The sequence below is a fragment of the Mesitornis unicolor genome, unplaced genomic scaffold (assembly GCF_000695765.1).
Source record: "Mesitornis unicolor isolate BGI_N332 unplaced genomic scaffold, ASM69576v1 scaffold52635, whole genome shotgun sequence".
In the NCBI taxonomy this organism is placed as follows: domain Eukaryota; kingdom Metazoa; phylum Chordata; class Aves; order Mesitornithiformes; family Mesitornithidae; genus Mesitornis; species Mesitornis unicolor.
Genome location: NW_010185846.1, coordinates 1 through 20,225, shown reverse-complemented (window position 1 = coordinate 20,225; position 20,225 = coordinate 1). Strand labels below are relative to the sequence as shown.

The window sequence follows — 20,225 nt, the reverse complement described above, 5'->3', positions numbered from 1 at the left end:
TTCTGGCTGTGGGAGCTGGCAGGGCTCTGTTTCCATGGGGCTGGCCTTATCCCGGGACCGTGGCGAGGTTGCCCGCCGTCCGCCAGCCCCTACCCCAGAGCGGTGAGGCAAGGTGCCCGCGGGGTGCTCAGACACCTCCCGGGGTGTGAGGGGACCCAGCGGTCCAGGCTGCGAGCGTGATGCTCTGCCTCATGCAGAGGCCTCCGGCGCAGCATCTCGCTTAGCGTGAAGGTGTGTGCTGTTGGGAAATGCAAACAGCCTTATCTGTCACTGGTGCTGGATGGCAGCCCGGGCGGTGTAGGCATTGGTACCTGCTCTGTGCTCCTCTGCATTGTTGAGGTCCTGCTTGTGGGGATTTCCTGGGGCAAGCAGTGGTGCTGAAGTGACTTGGTGTTTTAAGGGGATGTGGGAGGCAGGGATCATTGCCATTGTGGCTGTGAGGTTAATGTAAGCCTTAATGTTGTGCTTTAACACCATGTGTGTGAGGTTTCAGTTAAGGCCATGCTTGCAACATTGTTTGTGAACAGTGTATCTTTGTAATTTTTAAGTATGCTGGGAAATGCAAGGTGATGTGTAACTTAGTTTAGTGATGGACACACAAGTTTTTTCTCTGCATCTGCCCAACCTCTTGAACTTCATGCTCTGCTTCATGGTCATTCAGAAATATGTATATGGCTGAGAATAGGTGTGCAGTCCTTTGACTTGGAAACAGCCCATCAGCTTTGAATTTAGCACTGCTTTGAGTAGTGACTTGAACCTCCAGAGGTGTCTTTTGCCCCAGATTGTTCAGTTTCTCAAGGACTGCTGATCATATGTGATGTCTCCAGGGAATCAGTGGTGCTGGCTGTGCAGGCCCATCTACATCATGACCCAGGTGGATGTCAGTGCATGTGGGGCTCAGACCCTCTGGTTCATATAGGCTTGTTTTTTCTGTTTATACTCCCTCAGTATTTGGGGACCAGGTTGCTTGTGTAGCTTTACTGTCACCCTCTGTCTGATGGGGGATGGAGGGAGTAGTTCTGGCAAGTGGCCTGACAAGTTTTTCAGTTCAGTGTAAATGTCTGAGGTATAAGCACAGATACTCTGGAGTACTAGCAATGTATCTGGTGCTTCTAGCAGCTCATGTCTAGAAAACAGTTGTACATCTTGATTGGGAACTTAATATGTGGTCAAGTCAGGTCATTAGTTTGACTGCTGGGGGATTTCACATTTGAACACTTCTATGGTGTTTAACTCTGCTGCTACATAGGAAGTAAGTTACTACAGGATTTTGGCTAACTGCTGCGTAGAAATAGCACATAACTGGTACTCATATGGTCAAGACTGGATGCAGTTTCAGATGAGCTGCTCATGTTTGTGACTGTAACAGCTAGAACTTTTTTCACTCTATTTTAAAGTGGCTATCTCCAGTGAAAAGTGGATCCCTCTGCATATACAGAAACCTTTGTCAAGTGCCATTAGATGCGAACTGATGTTCGCTGTCTGTATGCTATTCAACAACTAACAATGAATTCTTTATGTAACATCAAGATGTGGACTGACTGAGGAGAGCTAAGGGCAAGATAACCCTTTAAGCAGTGTGGATGGCTCTGTCCAACCCTGAAAATGTAGTAACAAGATGCAGTGTTTAATTGCTGAATAACAAATCTGTGCCCCAAAGGACTTAAATGCTAAAGCTTATTTAGAGAGAAACTCTAAGGAATAGACAGAAGGAACTGCTCAGATTCTAAGAAACCAAATTAGTGGTGACTTGTGGCTTTTTGCATTTATCAAATGATTCAGAGCATGTGGTACAATTGGTTTTTGAGGGAGGAGATGGAAGCTTGAACTTTCCTTTGATAAAGTCTCCCCCACGCTTCATCTGTCTCAGTCATGCAAGACTTCAACTGCTCATTTCCGTGTTTTTAACGCCGGGTCATGACTTTAGTATCTAGCTAGTAAATGTCTTGTTTAACTTAGTTCATGCTGTTTGAGCATGAAAAGGTAAGCTGCAATGTGTCAGACTCCTTATTTATTAAGGAATATTGCATATTCCTTTGTAACAATGCTGTTGATGTTACAGTTAAGTAACGAATGCATCTATTCTCCATGTTGCTGTGCTGTAAGAGGTCTTTGCTCCTGGACTAGAACGCTACAGCAAATGTCTCTTGTCAGGAAGACTGGCTTATTTTTTACTATTTGGAAGCATCATGTTGATATGATAGGAGTGGAAGTATCAGCAAGCAGGGCTCTGTCCTGCTGTCTCATCTTCAGTCTCATGGGTGAGGGGGTGGATGTTGCAGAGAGTTATTAGAAAAAGTCCCCATCTCTGTGGCAGCAAATGGCTCGTAACCCAATCAGGTGAAATGATGCCATCTGTTCAGGAGTTCAAGTAGACTATTTCTGTTGATGCCATAGTCGCTTGCCTTGAACAGAGGAGTGATACACTCTGTGGGATCACAGAATCACAGAACGTTAGGGATTGGAAGGGACCTCAAAAAATCATCCAGTCCAATCCCCAGTTTTATCTTACTCATTTTAGCCACAGATTTTCTTTATTTGGGATATCCCTAATGTAGTTTGGCTAAATTCCCGCAGTTCTCTGCATGATGCTAACAGACTCTTATTTCTTCTAGCCAACTATGATGACTTATACCAGTGGTCGGTGGAATCCTACTCGGACTTCTGGGCAGAATTCTGGAAGTACAGCAACATCGTCTGTTCTCGCCTGTACGATGAGGTAAGTCAGTATTTATCTTAAATGGTCATATGCAACATGAAGGGGAGAGATAAACTAGTTTTACAGTCAGTCTTTTGACCTGTTCCTGGAACCTTTGCAAGTGGTGTGAAGAATCCATCAAATGTATAGTCCTGAGTTTCCTTGTGTGGTGGATGGTTGTGGTCTGTTGCTGATTGACTTGAGAACAGTGAAATCCTCAAGTTACGTTGTCCTAAAGTGCTCTGATGTGTCCTTGCAGTCATATACCTCAAATACCTTGGCAGTCCTGGCTGCTTGTGAGGAGTCTACTGATATACTGCCTTTCGCTTTAGGATTACGGTGGTAGAATATCATCTTGATTTTGTAAATGCTGGCATGCAGTCAAGTTCATGTTTACATTCCCTGAGTCAGCTCACCTGATAAGCACGCCTGTTCCACTCTGGTTTTGTAGAACTGGTTATGGAAGTCTCTGCAATGAGATGTAGGCTTGAAATATCTCTGAGGGATTGGTAGTGGTTGAACGCAATCACAGGTGGAATAGCAGACCATACCACAGTGTTGCTTTGTGGTTAAAATGGCTTCGAAGATTCTGCAAATGGAGGGCAGAGCCCTTGTACAGTCCTGGTGTAGGGTATCAACATCACCCTGTGGAAAATGATGGACTAATGCCTCCAAAAGCTTGATGAGAGGAGCCTTTGTGGTACATAGTAAAGTAGACTGGACTTGTACCTAATCCCTGGAGGCCATCTGTGCTAAGAACACCCAGAGTACTGGCAGTTCTGCAGGGAAACTGGTGAGTTATTTTACCTTTTCCTATCTTACATATTTCTCTACTGCGTGGTATGATAGATCAAGTGCTTTCTCCTGCCATGAAACTGCATGCTTGTGTGTCTTAATGTGATCTACCCTTTAGAAGAGTGAATTCAGCAAGAATCTAAGAACTAGCCTGCTTTCTGAGGTTGGTAATCTGAAGACTGTAAATACTTAATATTTTATTTTTTCTATAGATGGTAGTTCAAAATCTGTCCAGGTTGAATACTGTTTATTTTCTCTATATACTATGTGCTGTTAGCAAGGCTGTTTTTCTGATTTTCCACGTGAATGCAAATTGTCCAGAGCAAGCAGTTCAGAGGAGCTATTTTGCATCCTTGTATCTGTACCGAGCAAGCTGGGCAGTAACACTTCTTGTTCTCTTGTCTTACAGGATTGGTACTCCTGGAAATCTGTCCCTCCAGACACCACCACTGGCTGGTGAACTGGAAGAGAGACTGAAGCAGGCAATGGTGGTCTAAAAAGGGATGTTTCCTGTGGATGAGAAGCAAGAAGAGGGATGCCTAGGAAGGCTTTAGCTAGACCTCTTGTAGAATGTGCATGCAGGGTCTGGAGGCTTACAGGAAAAGTCTTGCTGTGATGTGAGATCTTAAAGCAGGTAGAGACAGAGCCAGCTGGTAGACAAGTACTGCAGAGGATACTTGGCTGACTCTTCATTGACCTTGGTGTTTCCATCTGACTTTCCCTTGGTGTAAGCTTCATGGGTAGACTCCAGCTTTATTGAGCCTTGAGGCTGACTTGCTGTTAGTCCTTACCATTGGTCCATTTCTCTTGTATGTCAGGAGGAAAGGCTGTTCTGTGGTAGGTAAAGAGTTGGAAAGTTTGATTTGGAGCCTTACAGCTTGATCCCTGCTGCTCATTGGAAGCAAGCATTATGCTTTGAAAATAGTGTTTTCATGAACCAGAATTGACTCCTTTGTTCCTTGCCAGTGAAACAGTTTCTGCTTTCACAGGTCATTGTAAGGACAGCAATAAAATTTTGTGTATAGGTAATACAGGCAGCCAGAGTCTAGTAAAGGTTTTTAGTATTTGATGTAAACGTACTCATACTGATCTATAGCAATTGATACTCATGACACTTCTGAAAAGAATAAAGGTACTTGCAGTGTGCAAAGCCATGCTGGCATGGTAGCATTGGCATTATGTCAAATTACAAGTAACTGTTGAAATGAGAAATGTAGTCTAAGCGTAATTCTTTTTGCTCCAAGAAGCACAGACAGCTGTTGCCGTGGAGGGGCTGCTTTGAGCATTCTGACAGTGTCTGCTCTTTAGCTTTTCTATTTCGCACTTCAGGTTATTACCTGTACCACTGCATGGCAAGGATTATCTGTTTCATGGTGGCAGTGAGATTCATTGTCAGAGGTAGAGTCTCTGCTTGGGGTAAGCAGAATTTCCAGGGCATGATGATGCATAGCGGTAGCACAACTAGCAAACCACTTCAAGGAGGGGAAATGCAGTAGAGGTGTGGATGGAGGATATGGCTAATGTGATGCTGATCTGCAGCTACTGAGGCTTGGGAAGTGGTCACTGCTGTGAAGAGCAATGCCAGAACAGGAGCTGGTAGCATGGGAGTGCAGCTCACACTTGGCAGGTTCACCTAACCACGCAGGTTGGCTTTGTGTGCCTTGGTGCTGCTGTGAGTAGGTGTAAAAGCTTACTTTATAAAGGATGGCAGTTGCAGTACTGTAGACTGTACTTTCCTGTGGATTTGCTGAGCGTTTGTTGGGACTGTATGAAGTGGAAGTCTTGTTGCAAAACTGCATTTTTATAGACTTGCTAGAACTGGCATCTGGCCGGGATCATCCGCTAAATAATTAGCAGAGCTTGAGTTTCTGTTGCTTGCTGAAAACTCGGCTCTAAAGGCAAGATCAGGTTGTTCAAGGCACCACTACCAAAAAGATTGGGCTTAACTAGGGATCATAGGTGTTACCTGAGTGAAAACTGATGGAGCATCAAGCATGTGAGTCCAGCACTTTATGCTGGCAGAGCCTTCAAAGGGGTGTTCCACTTCAGGAAAAAAATAGGGTTGTATTAGCTGCTGTTCTAGAAAACACTGAAACATTTTGCTCGCTCTTCTTCAAGCTAGGGAAATCAGTAATGAATCAGTTTTAAGAGAGAATTCCAATTACTGCAGTAATGTGTTTTAGCATTAAAACACACTTCTGCGGCCTGAGTTTATACCTTGTAAATGTTGTAGCTTGGTTCTTGCTAATTGTTAAAAGCAGAGAAATCTTCTTGAGTTCTGATTTTTAGAAAATTAAGAAAATTCATTGGAAATAGTGATACAGTGGAGCATTTCCACATGGGCTTTAACTCCTCTTATGAAACTTAAGTTTAGGACTGCCTCCAGTGATACATGCACTGCACATCTCAAAGCACAGAAATACTGGGTTCTCTGGAATGGGAGGTATTTTGAGTTCAACTTGGCTTTCAGAAGAGCCTTTTACTTGGTCTGAACGAATGGTGTTTCTGTAATGCATGTGCAGTCCAGGAGAGAGAACCCAAGGGTATAAACTGAAGCTTTCAAACACAACTATTAAAGTTTCAATTTAAACATTACAAAATACATGTGCTGCTGGGCAGTTGAATCTAATGGGGGATGTTTTTGGAAGGAATCTACAGGCTTTTATCGCTAATGCTAAGGGGCTCTTTACCTATTCCTGTTATTAAAACTATTTTAACTGTGACTTGTCAAGGTATAATTTAATATTTGAGGCTTAAATAGTTCAAGGTGGAGGGAAGTTGTTTCAGTTGAACACTTTTTTTACTACTTTTCCCTGGATTTTTCAATTTTTTACATGTCTTAATCCTGAATGAGGAGTTACTTAATATGAGCTTACGAAGTTGTTGGACCCTCTTTTTAGAAAACAGCAAATCAAAGGTGGTAGAAACGTGCACTCCGACAGTTTGTTTCAAAGCTTGAACTTTTTAGTTACACTTGACTGTACAGGTCACTTATTTAGCCTAGAGTTAACTTGAATTGCCATTATCTGAGTTCCTCATGTAGGTCTCTGTACTTTGTGACTCACACTGGGAAGACTGGGTACTCCTACCTTCCTGTGCTTTAATTTTATTTTTGTTTTAAGAGGGAAGCTGGGTTGTATGGCCTGGTAAAGAGCTGTAATGTGCTGTAGCTCAGTCCCTGTTTGGGATATTCCCAGAGGCAAAAACCCCCAGCGTGTGCTGTGTGTACCTTGTGGTCTGGATGTCGCCGTGGTGGTTTGCTTCACTGGTGTATTTAAGGCTGGTCTGAAGGTAGAACTGTCAGCAAGGAACTCTTTCTAGTTTTGTTGTAATGATGTCTTTGCTTGTGACAGTTGGCAAATAATTAATCCTTCCAGGCCTGTAATTACAGGATCTAGTGTCCGTTTGCCATCTGTAAGCTGTGAGAAATGATTCTTGCCTAACAGTGGATAAATAGCTTGGAATTAATTAGCTAATTTCTAGACAGTATTCTGAAAAGTAAGATATATTACAGTTTTTCAGGAATTTATTGTATTTCTTTCAGGTGGTTGATACATCCAAAAGCATTGCAGATATCCCGGAATGGTTTAAAGGCAGCCGTCTGAACTATGCAGAAAATCTTCTGAAGCACAAGGACAATGACAAGATTGCACTGTATGCTGCAAGTAAGGAAGATTTAATGGCTTGTGTTTATTTATAGTTCACAGGACTAGGCCTTACAAAACAGCTCTGTTTTTGTGAAGCTTTGAAATAAGCTGGCTTGGGTGAGGAGAGAAGAGGAGAAGTCAGTAACTGCAGAATCTGTGATTCAGCTTAGCAAAAACCAGCCAAATGTGCTCTGGAAATACAGATAGTTCTGAAAAGTCCTTACCAAGCTAAATGAAGTTTTCTTAGAATGTGCTTACCTGCATTAAGTAGAGACCATGTTGTGTTTCTCATCACTCGGTATTAGCTTTTACTTTGTTTGTCAAGCACTTGCCTTCAGGAAGTATTTTGATACTGTTGCTTGATATTGTCCTTCCTACCTTCTTCTATGCCTTTTATTTTAGGAACACTAAGGACTACAGATAGTGTAGGTACAAACTAACTCTGCTTTTGACAATACAGGAAGGAAGGAGAGTTAAATGCAATTTCACTTTTCTGGAACACTAAAGCTCAGTCTTACTATTTTGTTATACTGGAGCAGATTTAAGTCTAGTAAAATCTGGCTATGCTCATGATGAGGATGGTAATGTTAAGGCTATGAAGTCCCTTCTCTGTATCTGACTACGGTAAATTAAAAAAAAGTTTTAATTTCTGTTAGATTGGATTAGCTTCTGTGCAGGTGTGAGCGCTTCCTTAGGGAGTTGTGTTCCAAGCTTCCCTTTAGCTGAACCTAATCCTTATTGTAAGACTCAAGTGGTGATGCTGCTTAGTAGCTTAACAATAAACAGTGCAGTATTACAGCTCCTTAGCAGAGAAAATTATGCAGAACTATGGATTGATTGTGTAGGTGTTAAGTCTGTTTCTGATTTTTGATTCATGGAGATCAGTTTAATTGTATATGTATTACTGTTGTGCTGATAGCTGTTTGAAAACAATGTGAGACAACAGAATTGTCTTCTGTAAGCTTACTGCTGAAGAAGAAATACCTATCAGTTGCATTTTACTGCTTAGAGGTATTGAAAAACCTCTCTGATCGTGTATATATGTGTAGATATATAAATCAGCTACCAGTTCAGAGAGCGGGGAAGATCTGTGACCCAGTTTTGGTGTGGTAAGAATTGATCTGGTGAAGTCTGATAGAAGTGAGGCTTGTAATAGAAAGCTGGCTTCAAAGTGATGAGCTCATCACTTTCAAATTTTGAGATCATTAGAAAAGCTTCTTATGTATTATTTAATGGAGGAAAAAAATCAATGTAGTTAAGTACATCTTGTGCAACAACTGGAAGCCGAACACTGATTAGTCAACTCTAAACGTATGTAGAATTGACGTGATTGATTTGGTAATGTTAAAAGCTAAACATGCAACTGGAGAAACAGTGGCATTAAATACTTTCAGTTCAAATTATTGAAGGAATTATTATCAATCTAGTGGATTATTTGGCTTGATACGTGAGTCTGTTGTCCCTGCAGATCTTGTTAGGAAGTCATGGACTGTACTGGAGACTCACTGCTGTGTCACATAATCACAGGTGATAATACAAAAAGGAGCAAAGCTGTTCTCCAGTTGAATACCGTGTCAGTGCTGCAGTGAACACATTCACTGCTCTGTGGTGACCAGACTCCCACCTGCATTTCTTTTCATGACCTTCTGCTGTATTTAATCTTCTTAAGATCTCTTAAGTCAGAGTATTTTTGTTAACCCCTCACTGCTAGGTCAGCGTGGTGTTTAGGGAGCCCGTGTCAGGTTTGTGTTCACTAGGGATGATTCTGTGGGAGCACTTGGGGTGTAGTAGAGCACAGGAATGTAAATACAGCTTTCCTAAACAATTTCACTTGGTACTGGCTCCCACTGAATTTCTTATTTGTGGCCCCCTTCTCCTTGGGCTTTAATCATGGAGCAAGATCGAAGTCCTGTTTTCTGTTGCTGTATGGGAACACAGAATCTTGTCAGCAGTCCCTGCTCAGCTTATGAACTACATGTTGCATGACTTCTGTGGTGTTGCCCATCACAACCTGCTCTTTTGCTCCATGTAGGTCTGAATTTACTGGAATGGAAGCCTAAGAAGGCAAAAGAATAAAAATACTGTTCCTTGGTTAAGGAAACCAGGGTGATGGTAGCTTGTTCTGCAAGGACCTGCTGTACCAGGGCATGGAGGACATTTCTGTTGTGACATCCTTGGCATCTGTTTTCATAAGAAGTGGTGGATACTGGAAACTGGACAGGCCAAATTCTTTGCAGAAGTCACACTGAGGAAATGCAGGAAGGGACCTTTAAGATGACAAACTCTGCCTTTCATAACACTTAGATTTGTTCATTTTGTTTCACGAGTGACTTGTTAACAGCTTGTTTAACATCTTTCATTCAGGACAAAAACAAATACACCCTGCAGATCCTTTCAGAGGTGAATGGAGTCCAGTTTAGTTTATTTGCTTTGTGGTGTGTTGGCAAATGCAGGTGTTTAAACAACGCATTGAAAGTCAGACCTTAGTAACTGTGTGTGATTTTTCTAGTCAACAGGGACTTGCTATAATCAAACCCGAAGTTGACACCTTGCTGCTGCTTCTTAGACCTAGTGAGAAAATTGAGCAAAAAGGGAAAATGAGGTTGTTCTGTCCATGTTAGGAAGTAGCCTTGGTGAGTGCAATCTCTTTATCATGAGTGCTTTTTGAGAACACATCTTTCTCCAGTGAGTAGTTGCATTTTTGAAGGTGTATGTTCCTGTCTCTGAAAAGTCTTTGTGCCTGCTGAATGAATACTACTGATTAATACTTGATTACTATTAGGATGAGAAGCTTGGTACAGCATAAGAGGAACTTGAAAAGCAAAAAGTATAGTTACTAGTGGAAACTCTTCTCCTAAAGTTCCTTTGTATTCTTTTTCTTCCAGAATTAGTTGTTTGTACCAGACTCTGTTGCAATGCCTAATTTCTGACTGGTTGTTTTAATCTCTCCTCAGAGGAAGGCAAAGAAGAAATCTTGAAAGTTACTTTTGAAGAACTGAGACAAGCTGTAGCACTGTATGCTGCAGCCATGAGGAAGATGGGAATAAAAGTGGGAGACAGGGTTGTGGGTGAGTAGCTTTTTTTTCAAAGGTCAAGAGGTGAAATTTTCTTGACATATGCAATTGAGTAGTCGAGGTTATAGAAACATGAATGTGGAATACTATTTCACAGAAACATTCTGAAGAAAAGGCTCTTTGCTGCCATATTTACATTAGCATGAAATATGCTTCTAGAGGGAAGGAACCTGGATTAGTCTACAAGTTCCCTGGCACTGGAGGAGGAACAAAAATACTGCATTCATAGCTGCAGTAGGGTCTGCTTCATACCTGCTCTGTGGAAGTGGTGGAGCCTTTGTATCCAGCTGAGCCTTTACTCAAAGTCTGGCAGATTCATGCAGGGGCAGTCTTAGAAATTACTGTCCCAGGTTGTTGTTCTGGTGCCAGCTGGTGATTACTGACCCTATGGCCCCAGTGATGGAGTACCCTGTGAATTGGAGCTCTTGAGGCATGGACTTGTCCTGCCTTCTGCCACCAGAGCTTTTGGGAGTGGTGTCTTCCAGAAGTGTGGTAGTGAGCAGCTGGCAAGCTGTAACTTTTCAAGTCACATCAATGCAGAGCTTAGTTAGAATCCTGTGATCCTTTCAGTAACTCTCAGATTTCTAGAGTAATCTTATCTTCCCTGTCATAAGACTGTCACATGGATTTTTGTATATAAACAGGTTTTTGTCTTGTGACCAGCTTGTACAGTATACAGTCCAGGCCTAGAAATGAGTTAACTCAAGCTGGCCTCAGTCCATTTATTTTTAAATTGCAGTTTTGATCTTCCAGCTGAAGTGCTTAATCTCTGTACTTCATGTGCTCTGTAATATCGGCCCTTTAGTTCTTGTAAGTGTAGTGCAAGTCAAAACTGCAATATCCTTGAAGCTCCTTGACTCCTACCTGGTAGTTCTGCTGATGTGTGTATCCATCTCACTACTGGAATCACATGTTATTTGAGCAATACTTGGCCATTATCCCAAGTATGTGTAAATTCTTATGTGATGCAAACCCAAAGTGATGAAACTGTTTGATTTGTTTTCTGCATGTTAAAAACCAGAACTCAAACCCATGTCTTCAAAAACAGAAGGGTATGTGCATTACTTTAAACCCACAAATAAGACCTACAAATATAAAGTGTACTTGAGAGCTCATACTTCATGCATATGGTTTGAGTATTCCACAGAACTGGTAACTGAACACTTAATTGTCACAGCTTTTAACATAGAATTTGAGCTAGATCCTTGATTGGGTATGAACTGTCCAGCAAAGTCAGGAAGGCTTGTCTGAATGGAGACTTAGAGACAAAATGACAGCATCGTATTTTCAATCTTAACACCGTCACGTTCATGGCTGACAACTTGAGCAACAGTTTGTCTGAAACCAAACTAATGAACAGGAGAACTTACACTCCATGAAGTATTTAGCACTGAAGTGTAGTGTTTACTACCTGTCCTCTGACATGTACATCAGATGGTAAAAGTGGGTTGTGTGTATTTTAAAAAGTTGCCCCTAAACCACTGGCAAAACAGTATCTAACTATGTATATAACTGGAAACCTGGACATCATGAAACCAATCAAAGTCAGGTTTTTATTGACACCTTCTAGTGCTTTCTGTAAATATTGTTTGCCATTGTGAAGTCCAGTGAATGCACTTTGCTTTGGCTTTTGCAATGAAATTTCTCCTAATGCATACGAAACAAATTCAAATGCTGTTTTGTAGACTGCTTGTGGGGATTTAATGGACTATTCCTTATTCTTTTATAAGTAAATAAAAGTCCTAAGAGGGTCGAAACAGTTCTTCATGTGTATTGCTGGTTATGCTAAACTGATGGATTAAATCTCATGCATAAATGGAGAAAAAGGTCTCTTTGTACCAGTTTCAAATCTATAATACGATGAAATGTGGACAACGCAGAAGAGTAACTATTGGACATGTCTTTATTTTGTGTGAATGAAAGCTGTGCGTGAACATGCTCTGGAGGAGGGCAGTAGCTGTAAACTCGTGAGTAGCAGCAGCTGTAGCTGTAGCAGAACCTGCTGTTCTTTGCTGTCCTAATTCTCATGTTCAAAATCTGTTTTTCAGACTTTGCTTATTGATGTCTGGTGGTAAATGAGAGGATTTTAATTTCCAGGAGGAAAACACTGCTCACTGGGGTAACAGATGTAATACTGATGTTTAAGCATGTCCAGGTGCAGTCACACTGAATGGGAACATTCGTTCTGAATTAAGATTAAAGCATTTTATCTGCAGGAGATTTTCTGTTCTAAGGTGCAAATTAAAGTCCTGTTTGCAACCTAATTAACAGTGTTTAACTATTCTAATCAAAACCATGCAGAAATACTGCGTTTGGGAAAAGACAAAATACTATGCTGTTATTATGTGCTCATTTTTGGAGCGATTTGTAGTAAGGTGGACTATGCAGGGGAAATGTGCTCTGTAGGTAGCGAAGAAAAACCATGCTATTGAAATGGTTTTAGTCATTGGAACTAACAAAGCTAATAATGCTGTTACTAATTTTAATACTTTTATTGGTTAATGACTGTGTTTCACATAGCAAAGCTGAAGGCTGACGGACTCCTGCATATTGTTTGTTGTTTCGGCAGCTCTTATTTTAATTAAAAAGCATGGTTGATACTTCAAAAAATAAGACTGTATGAATAAAATGGTATGCTTTACATGCTGCTTATTTTTATTTATACAGATTTTCTTACATACTCGCAGAAAATAGCAACTCCAAGTTGAATTAATCCTTAATATCAGGGCTTCCCTCTGCAGAAAGGGTAGGATTTTAACTGTGCACTTTACTCTGTTTTTGGGAAACAAAATGTATGTATTGCCTCTGATGGGGAAGCCTGGAAGGAGTTTTAGTGGTTCCAAGAGGAGGCACAAATCACAGTCTCTGGTTTTCTCATGGTGTCACTGTTACTTAACAAAAGAAACCGGCAACAAAAACAAAGGAAACAAATACGTGGAAAACATAACAAAAAACATTATTTGGATCCCAGGTTCCTACTCCTGTGGGTTGAGCTCCCATTGCTTGAGTAAGCTGTAGCTGTTGGGGTTTTTTTTTGTGGCCTCTGTGTCTGTTTCCTGAGCAAAGGTTTCCTGCCTGGCACTTGCACAGCTCAGACCTCTCTGCACAGCTGCTGGAGGCACCAAGTATCTGTGCTGGGCCCCTTGTAAGATGTGCTTCAGTTATTGCAATGCTCGAGTCCTTATGATGCCCTTTACTTTTTGATAACAGGAGAGTAATTAGTCTAGGCAAAACCTCTTTGTTCTTAAAATCATGGCATGTTTTTGGGAGCTTTTAAAATTATCCATAGCATTCAAGTGATTTCCTCTTCCTTTCTCTTCCTTGGTGCCCCCAGTCCTAGACTGATGACAGATTGCTTAGGCAGCAGCCCATACCTAGGGAGAGCTTCACTGTGAAAGAAATCCAATGGGATTTTTAACAGCATTTCAGCTATTTAGATACATATTTTAAATTGTGTCTTAACTTCTTTCATATGTTTCTCTCCTATATTGGCAGTTTTGAGAAGAGCTGAAATGTCCCATCACAGTCAGAGGTTGAGGCTGTAGGGTTGTTCTCCAAATCCTGAATTGAAATGGGGGAGAGATGTGAAGTGTTGGGTGGGAAGGTTTGGGGCATACACCCACTTGTGGTGTCAAAGATGACGTTCTCCAAAGCTTGCAAAAAATCTCCAGGGATGGAATTTGTGCCAGTATTTATAGCAGATGGCAGAAGGAAAGGTGATTCTTCACGTGGCTGATAGCAGGGATACAGGGCTTGCTTTTAGTGCTCCTGAAAAACCAACTTTTAAATAGAAGACGTATTTTAACTTTATTATAGTTGCCTAGCACTGAGTCAGCCTGCCAGGTTCTGATGCCCTTTGTTGCCACTTTCTATTAAAGTGACTTAAAATCTCGAGCTGTTAGAACTGCACACAAGACTGTTAACATTTTCTTCTTGTGAATTTAATTTCCACGCTTCGCTGCCTCTAAGACAAGACTGCTTTAACTTTTCATTGTACTTAACACATCCCCTAGTTTGTTCAATACTATTCCTGTCATGATGCAACCATAAATTGTATGTTAAAGTGGGAGGTGGGTGAACATGTGCAGACAAGCAGCAATGTCAGCACTTTTTCAGCTCAATTTCGTCCTGGTGTTCCCTTTCCATCACTGAGGAGAAGAGCACTTAATAGTAAACGTAATTGAAGCACATGTGTGGTGATCCGTAGCTCTTCTAAAGATGTCTCGTAATACTGCTTGAACAGTTGGAAGAAACAGATACACCACCTAACACGAGCTGCACAAATCCACATGTGGAGTACTCGTGGTCTCCCACTGGCCATCTGTTGGCAAATAACGACTGCAGCAGCAGGCAAATAAAACTGGGAGTATCTGGGTTTTTAGCTCTGGATAGGTTGCTTCTATTCTATCCCTGTAGCCAGCTTTGTTCTATTACAAGTCAGCAGTTAAAAACGAGCTGATCTTCCCTGTGTGTTCACACAAAAACTCCTCAACAAAACATCAATGAATTGCATTGTTCAAAGCTGGTGTTTTATCTGTAGTAACTGTATTAGCCCTGGTTGCTTACGTGGGTTTTAAAGCTAGCTTTGTAAGAAGATTAGTGTGTTACTAATAGTCTCAGGCCAAGTAATATTAGGTAGGGTGACCAGTTCAGAGTCCTGCAGGAGTATGAAATGATACATTAACATCAAAAATAAACTCGAAATCTGGTCTTTGAGTTCTCTTCTGTTTGAGAGCTGGTGTAGCTCAATAGTACAACCCAGTGAGAGGGTATTTCAGCTGCAGCCCCCCACTTTCTTTCCTCCTGATGCATTCTTTCGAGGCTTGAACTAAATCTTTGGTGCAGGGTCCAAGTTTGGGAGTGTTTTGTATTGGTTTTATTTTTAAATTCAAATGACCACAAGTGTTTGGATGCCTCTGTTTCTGAGCACACATTTATTCTACCTCATGAAGGCATTAGGTGCCTGCAGGGAATGTATTCTCAGCACTCGGAACTGATATTTTGGACATAATTTCCAGCATGATGATACCAGAAATGTTTGGACTATGGTTTTTACCTGTTCTGTTGGTAAAATACTGAAGTGTAAATGAGTAGATCCAAGTTTAATCTTGGTGTATGTTAGATCAAGTAAATAGCAACTGACAGAAAACGCTGTCCTGAGCAGATCAGGCTGTAAATGCTTCTTAAAAAAAAATCCATACAGTGTTTTTAAGATATCACTTGCCCTGCTTACACATTCATCATGGGTTTTATGTCAAAGTAAAGCTTCTGTTTCTTTGTCCTTATGGGAGATTTTATAGCTATGAGTCAGGGGCAGTGCTGCTAGGACCCTTGGTGTGTCATACTCTGAATTCTTAGTTGTTGGGTTCCCAGCTCCTGTGTTTTGAGCCCTGTATTCAATTGCTTTCTAGTTAACCCAAAGAGGGTATGAAGATCCTCTTCTAGTAAGAGAAGGTAGTTTCTGCCTCTTTTACCTGCTTCTAGAATGGGGTGAGTTAAGATACAGAGGTGGAGAAGTGCCTTCTGTGGACTGTATCCATGTGACAAATGCTGGTTTTGATCCTCACTGAAATATCATATCGAGGAACATGGAGGCTCTAGTTGAATATGTGAACAAACATATGATGAATATTTATATTAGCTGCACCATTATTCTTCTGCAGTACAGAGCTTCTGTGCATAGGGTGCTGTTATGTGACTCCTGATGTGATCCAGCTGAAACCTGGGTTTTTCATTCTCTTTGTCAGCAGCATTTCTGTTTATTTGCTGAAAGATTGAAGGGCCCAGCTGATACCTCAAGGGGTGCAGTCAGATGCAGGGAGTTTTGTGTTCATGACAGTTGCTGTAATTGGTTTGCAGAATCCGATGAGAGAGATATCACTTTTATTTCCGAGAATCCAGTTTTAATTTGAAAGACTGACATGAGGGGTAGTTTGTGTCATTTATTGTTGGGAGCTGTTGAAGCAACACGAGTTCCTACATTGCTGTGTCTGGAGGATTTCTTTCCAGAACAGAACCACACTTTTATTCACAGTACCAGGTGCTGGGGTTCATAATAAATATGTGAACATCCCGGTGAGCAGGCTGGCTGCCTGCAGTGGTTGGTGAAGATACAGAACTGCAGAGGAAGTTGCTTTGGGTGTTTCATACCTTTTGGTGGTTTTGGCTCATCCTCTAAAACTCAAGCAGCACCTCAAAACCACCTGACAAATGAAAGTAATGATTTAATTGTCTGCCTGGTAATAGGCAGAGACTGTGCTCTTGCCTTCAGGGCTTTCGTAGGAGTGGTGAAAAGGAGAAGGTGTAAAACTTGTAACCACTCCAGAGCGTGAAGAGATGCCTTGCAGTTTTCATTGCAAATAAGAAATGCAAATATTTGGCATCAATTGAAAAAAAAAACCAAAACAAAAAACCTGCTTCCATTGCACAAAATGACCCTTTGGTCTGTTCTGGTTCACACATTTCAAATTTCAAGCTGTTGTTCAGGGAGGAAGATTTCTCTTAAAATAAAAATCACTAAAATTTTGAGATACTGTACCTTGTATCATAAACCTTGACCTTAATGGAAAAATAGCAAAATGACGCCTTTATGGGCATGAAGTTTTGCTGCACTTGGTGTACTGAAGAACTTCGCTGAACAATACCCTCCTACTTGATAATGTAAAAGAAAGTATGAAGTTCTGTGGTCTTGATTCCTGTCCTGAAATGGACAAACATAAATATCTACACTGGAAAACACAGCCTAGCACTTGTGAGATTTGCTGTCTGATCAATACTTGTGGAGCACCTGCAGCTTGCACTGCAGTTAAATAGATTGGAAAGCGTTTTTATTGCCATTTAAATTTGCTTTCAGACACTGAACTCTAGGTGTCTAAGTGCTGTCATTAGGCCTGTCGTGTGCCTTCTTTTAAGTACTTGGACGTATCTCAATTGCTTTAAAAGGATGATCTGAAACTCCAGATCTTTGATCTGCTTTAGTGTAGCTTATGAATTGCAGTTGCATGTTTGAATTCGTGGGGTGGATTCTGATCAGTTCAGAATCAATCTCAGTCACCGAGCTCCTTCTGGAGAGTTGCTCAAATTGAGCTCACTGAAAATCTAACTTTCTTAACATCATCTGTATGCCTTGATAAAGTGAACTTAAATCTTGAAACCTTGCTGCAAACTCATGAGACAAACCTGAGGAGCTACACGCGTGTGGGGACATTCCAGGACTTATCTCACTGTATCAGTCCTTTATCAGCTCTAACACTGGTTGTCCTTGTTCGTGCTTAAGATTCTGGCAGCGCCTACCAGAAAAAGTTGAGCTTTGTGAAGCTGAATCTCTGCTTTTGAACTGAGTATTTATTATATTTCCTCCCAGGTACTCATTCCACCCGGTGGCTATGGTTCTGCAGACCTGTTCTGTTCCTCTGCATGATGTATGATGTATTATGCTTGATCTGTGTACTCTATTCAATCCACAAACTTACTCTGTTCCTTTTCAATGTACAACCCTCTTATCCTGAAAATCTCATTAATTAAGCAGAAACACTTGTAAATGGGGAGTAACTTTGTAGATCTAAAACCTGATTGAACTATTTTTATAAATGTAATTATTTCTAACTCCTTGTGTAACTGATTTGACTTCAAAGGAGGACACTGTGATCATGTGGAAGACTTTAAAGGATGCTTCAGTCTAGGATTTTTCATTGTTTTAAACCGTGTTTAGACCAGCTATTGTATACATTACTGTAAGATTTGGTATTTTTTAGTTTTCTATCTCTAACCGCTCAAATTCTGCCGTAGGTTACTTACCAAACAGCATCCACGCGGTGGAAGCAATGCTGGCTGCTGCAAGTATTGGTGCTATCTGGAGTTCAACATCACCAGACTTTGGCATTAACGTGAGTAGCGTGTTCCAGAAAAAAGCGATCATTGTTTCAAACAAACGTGAAGGTAGTAAATTACAGATTCTGTTCACTTCAGTCTTGCTGCCACCTCCTGGCACAGCCAAGTACACCAGAGTTTTATTCTAGCTACCACAAACTGAACAAAACCCCGTGCTTTCCGTTGTCAGTAATGACTTTCAGCTTAGTAATTTGAGCATCTTTAGCTAACTCACTGTTGGGATATTTTCAGGTGAAATCCCTAGTCTTGGTGAGTTTTTATTGTATTAAATGTGCAACCACGTAGCAATGCAACAGAGTTGTCTGGGGCTTGGTCCTTCCTTCCCAAATCTTCCCCACACTGCTTAGCCGTGCTCCCATTTCTTTGTGTAAGGGGTCTCTTCATCTGCCTCTGCTGTGGGTAAACTGAGAAACACCCCAGCTGGCCTTTTCTGAAAGGATTTATGTTTGCAGCAAGATGAGGAATTTCAGGCTAATATCACTAACCTGTTTAACATTTTTAGTGTAGGAATAAATGCTGTGTGTAAAATAGGGTCCAAATTATAATGATACCTAAACAGACGTTACAGTGTGCCCTGAAAGCTTTGGAAATATGTTCTGCTTTCTTCAGAGTCTTTAGCACACATCATAAGCAGCAACAGATACTTCTAAAATAGTGTTGAACCTTTCTTCTAAGACTGCATGAAAGCATTTGGAGTATGTACTGTTTATGCCTTGCGGATCACAGAAAACACCCAAGTTTTTAGGTAATAGATACCTGAAATCTCCCAGTAGCTGGTTAATGTATGGAGCTGTCAGCTCTGAATTAGCGCTAGAGGGCAGCAATATTCCGCTTCCTCACCCTTGAGGGTGAATCACTGGGGGAAAAAATGATTAAAAAAAATTCATTACAGCACGTACTGATCAATCTGTTCTACAAATATTTTCTCCTTGCTCAGAATATGACAGTATGGAGTATTTTCTTTGCAGTGTGATTTGATCTCTCATCTAGGGGAAGATTGTTCATTTTGTTTGCATTACAGAGCACTGGTATGTTTTCTGTCCATGTTGATGTGCTGTTATTTTCAGTGCCTGGCTTTATTTAGTTTTTGTGATAGCTTTTTAATGAAACTTAGCCTTGGAGCAGCAGTGCCATCAATATTATTTATTCTCCTTTGGCTTGGCAGTGTGTGTTGGCATGAATTCAAACCCTAAAATCTTGAGGGAGATCAGCAAAGGTCCTTGGGGATACTGGCTTCCACCCTAAGGAAAAGATATTCCTCCTCCTGTGCAGTTGCATTAGTCCTGTTAATGTAAATGAAGACTTTGTGTTTTGGGAAATAGTGCAGCGTTTTCAACATTTGAAATCCAATTGTGTATATATGTTTTGTGAAGCTTAGAAATGTCACTCTTCAGAGCTGCCTACACATTGCAGTGCATCCAAAGACTTTGCAAGCGTTCAGGAAGTCTGCTGTCAGAACCAGCGAGCGCCCTCCCACGCAGAATGCCTCTCTTGGCAGCTTTTGCTTCGTTTCTCTAGTCCCTGCTATTCATTTACGTATATTAATAGGAAAGTGTTTCTTTGCAGCCTGTGCATAAGAAATGGTTGGATATGTAAGTATAAAACGAGCTTCTGCTCTTAAAACTATGTGGAAAAACCTTTGGTGAGCAGTAGCAAAGTCAGTGCAGCTCAATTCGTGGGGCCCTGCACTATTTTTTGTACTGGATTTGAGAGTCATGGAATAGAATGAGCCATATCTGGTGTACCTGAGCTCTTCATGAAAGTGCTTCCTTGCTGAGCCATCTGGTTGGATTAAAGTTCCAGTGTAGCAATTACATGCTCCATCTGTTTGTATTCCCTTTGTATTGCACCAGGCTGCCCTGTGGGATTTGATCCTGCCAGTGCTAATGAATCCAGCTGGGTGTGTTAGCAGGATTAGTAAGACCCTGAGAATTGCAGTCGTCTCTGCTTCTGATTCACACTTCTCTTCAGATTTGATTCTTCTGATAGAGTACCCTTAGTCCTCTCATTGGCCTTCATCTTTAAACATCAGGCAGCATGGGTATGGGGTGCGTGCTGTCTGTGCTCAACATGAATGTGTATACGCACACAGACATATTTTTATATATATATATATATAAA

At 41.2% G+C, this 20,225-nt stretch overlaps 1 protein-coding gene across 1 annotated transcript; it reads left to right on the top strand.

Annotated features, from left to right (window-relative positions):
- Positions 1 to 2,615: 2,615 nt before the first annotated feature.
- On the top strand, positions 2,616 to 18,100 carry LOC104541001 (acetoacetyl-CoA synthetase-like; the record flags this gene model as incomplete). Its single annotated transcript, XM_010184942.1, has 4 exons — positions 2,616 to 2,719; positions 7,038 to 7,158; positions 10,095 to 10,208; positions 18,003 to 18,100. Coding segments are annotated over 4 exons (437 nt in total), but the record flags the coding sequence as incomplete, so codon positions are not given.
- Between the last annotated feature and the right edge of the window lie 2,125 nt (positions 18,101 to 20,225).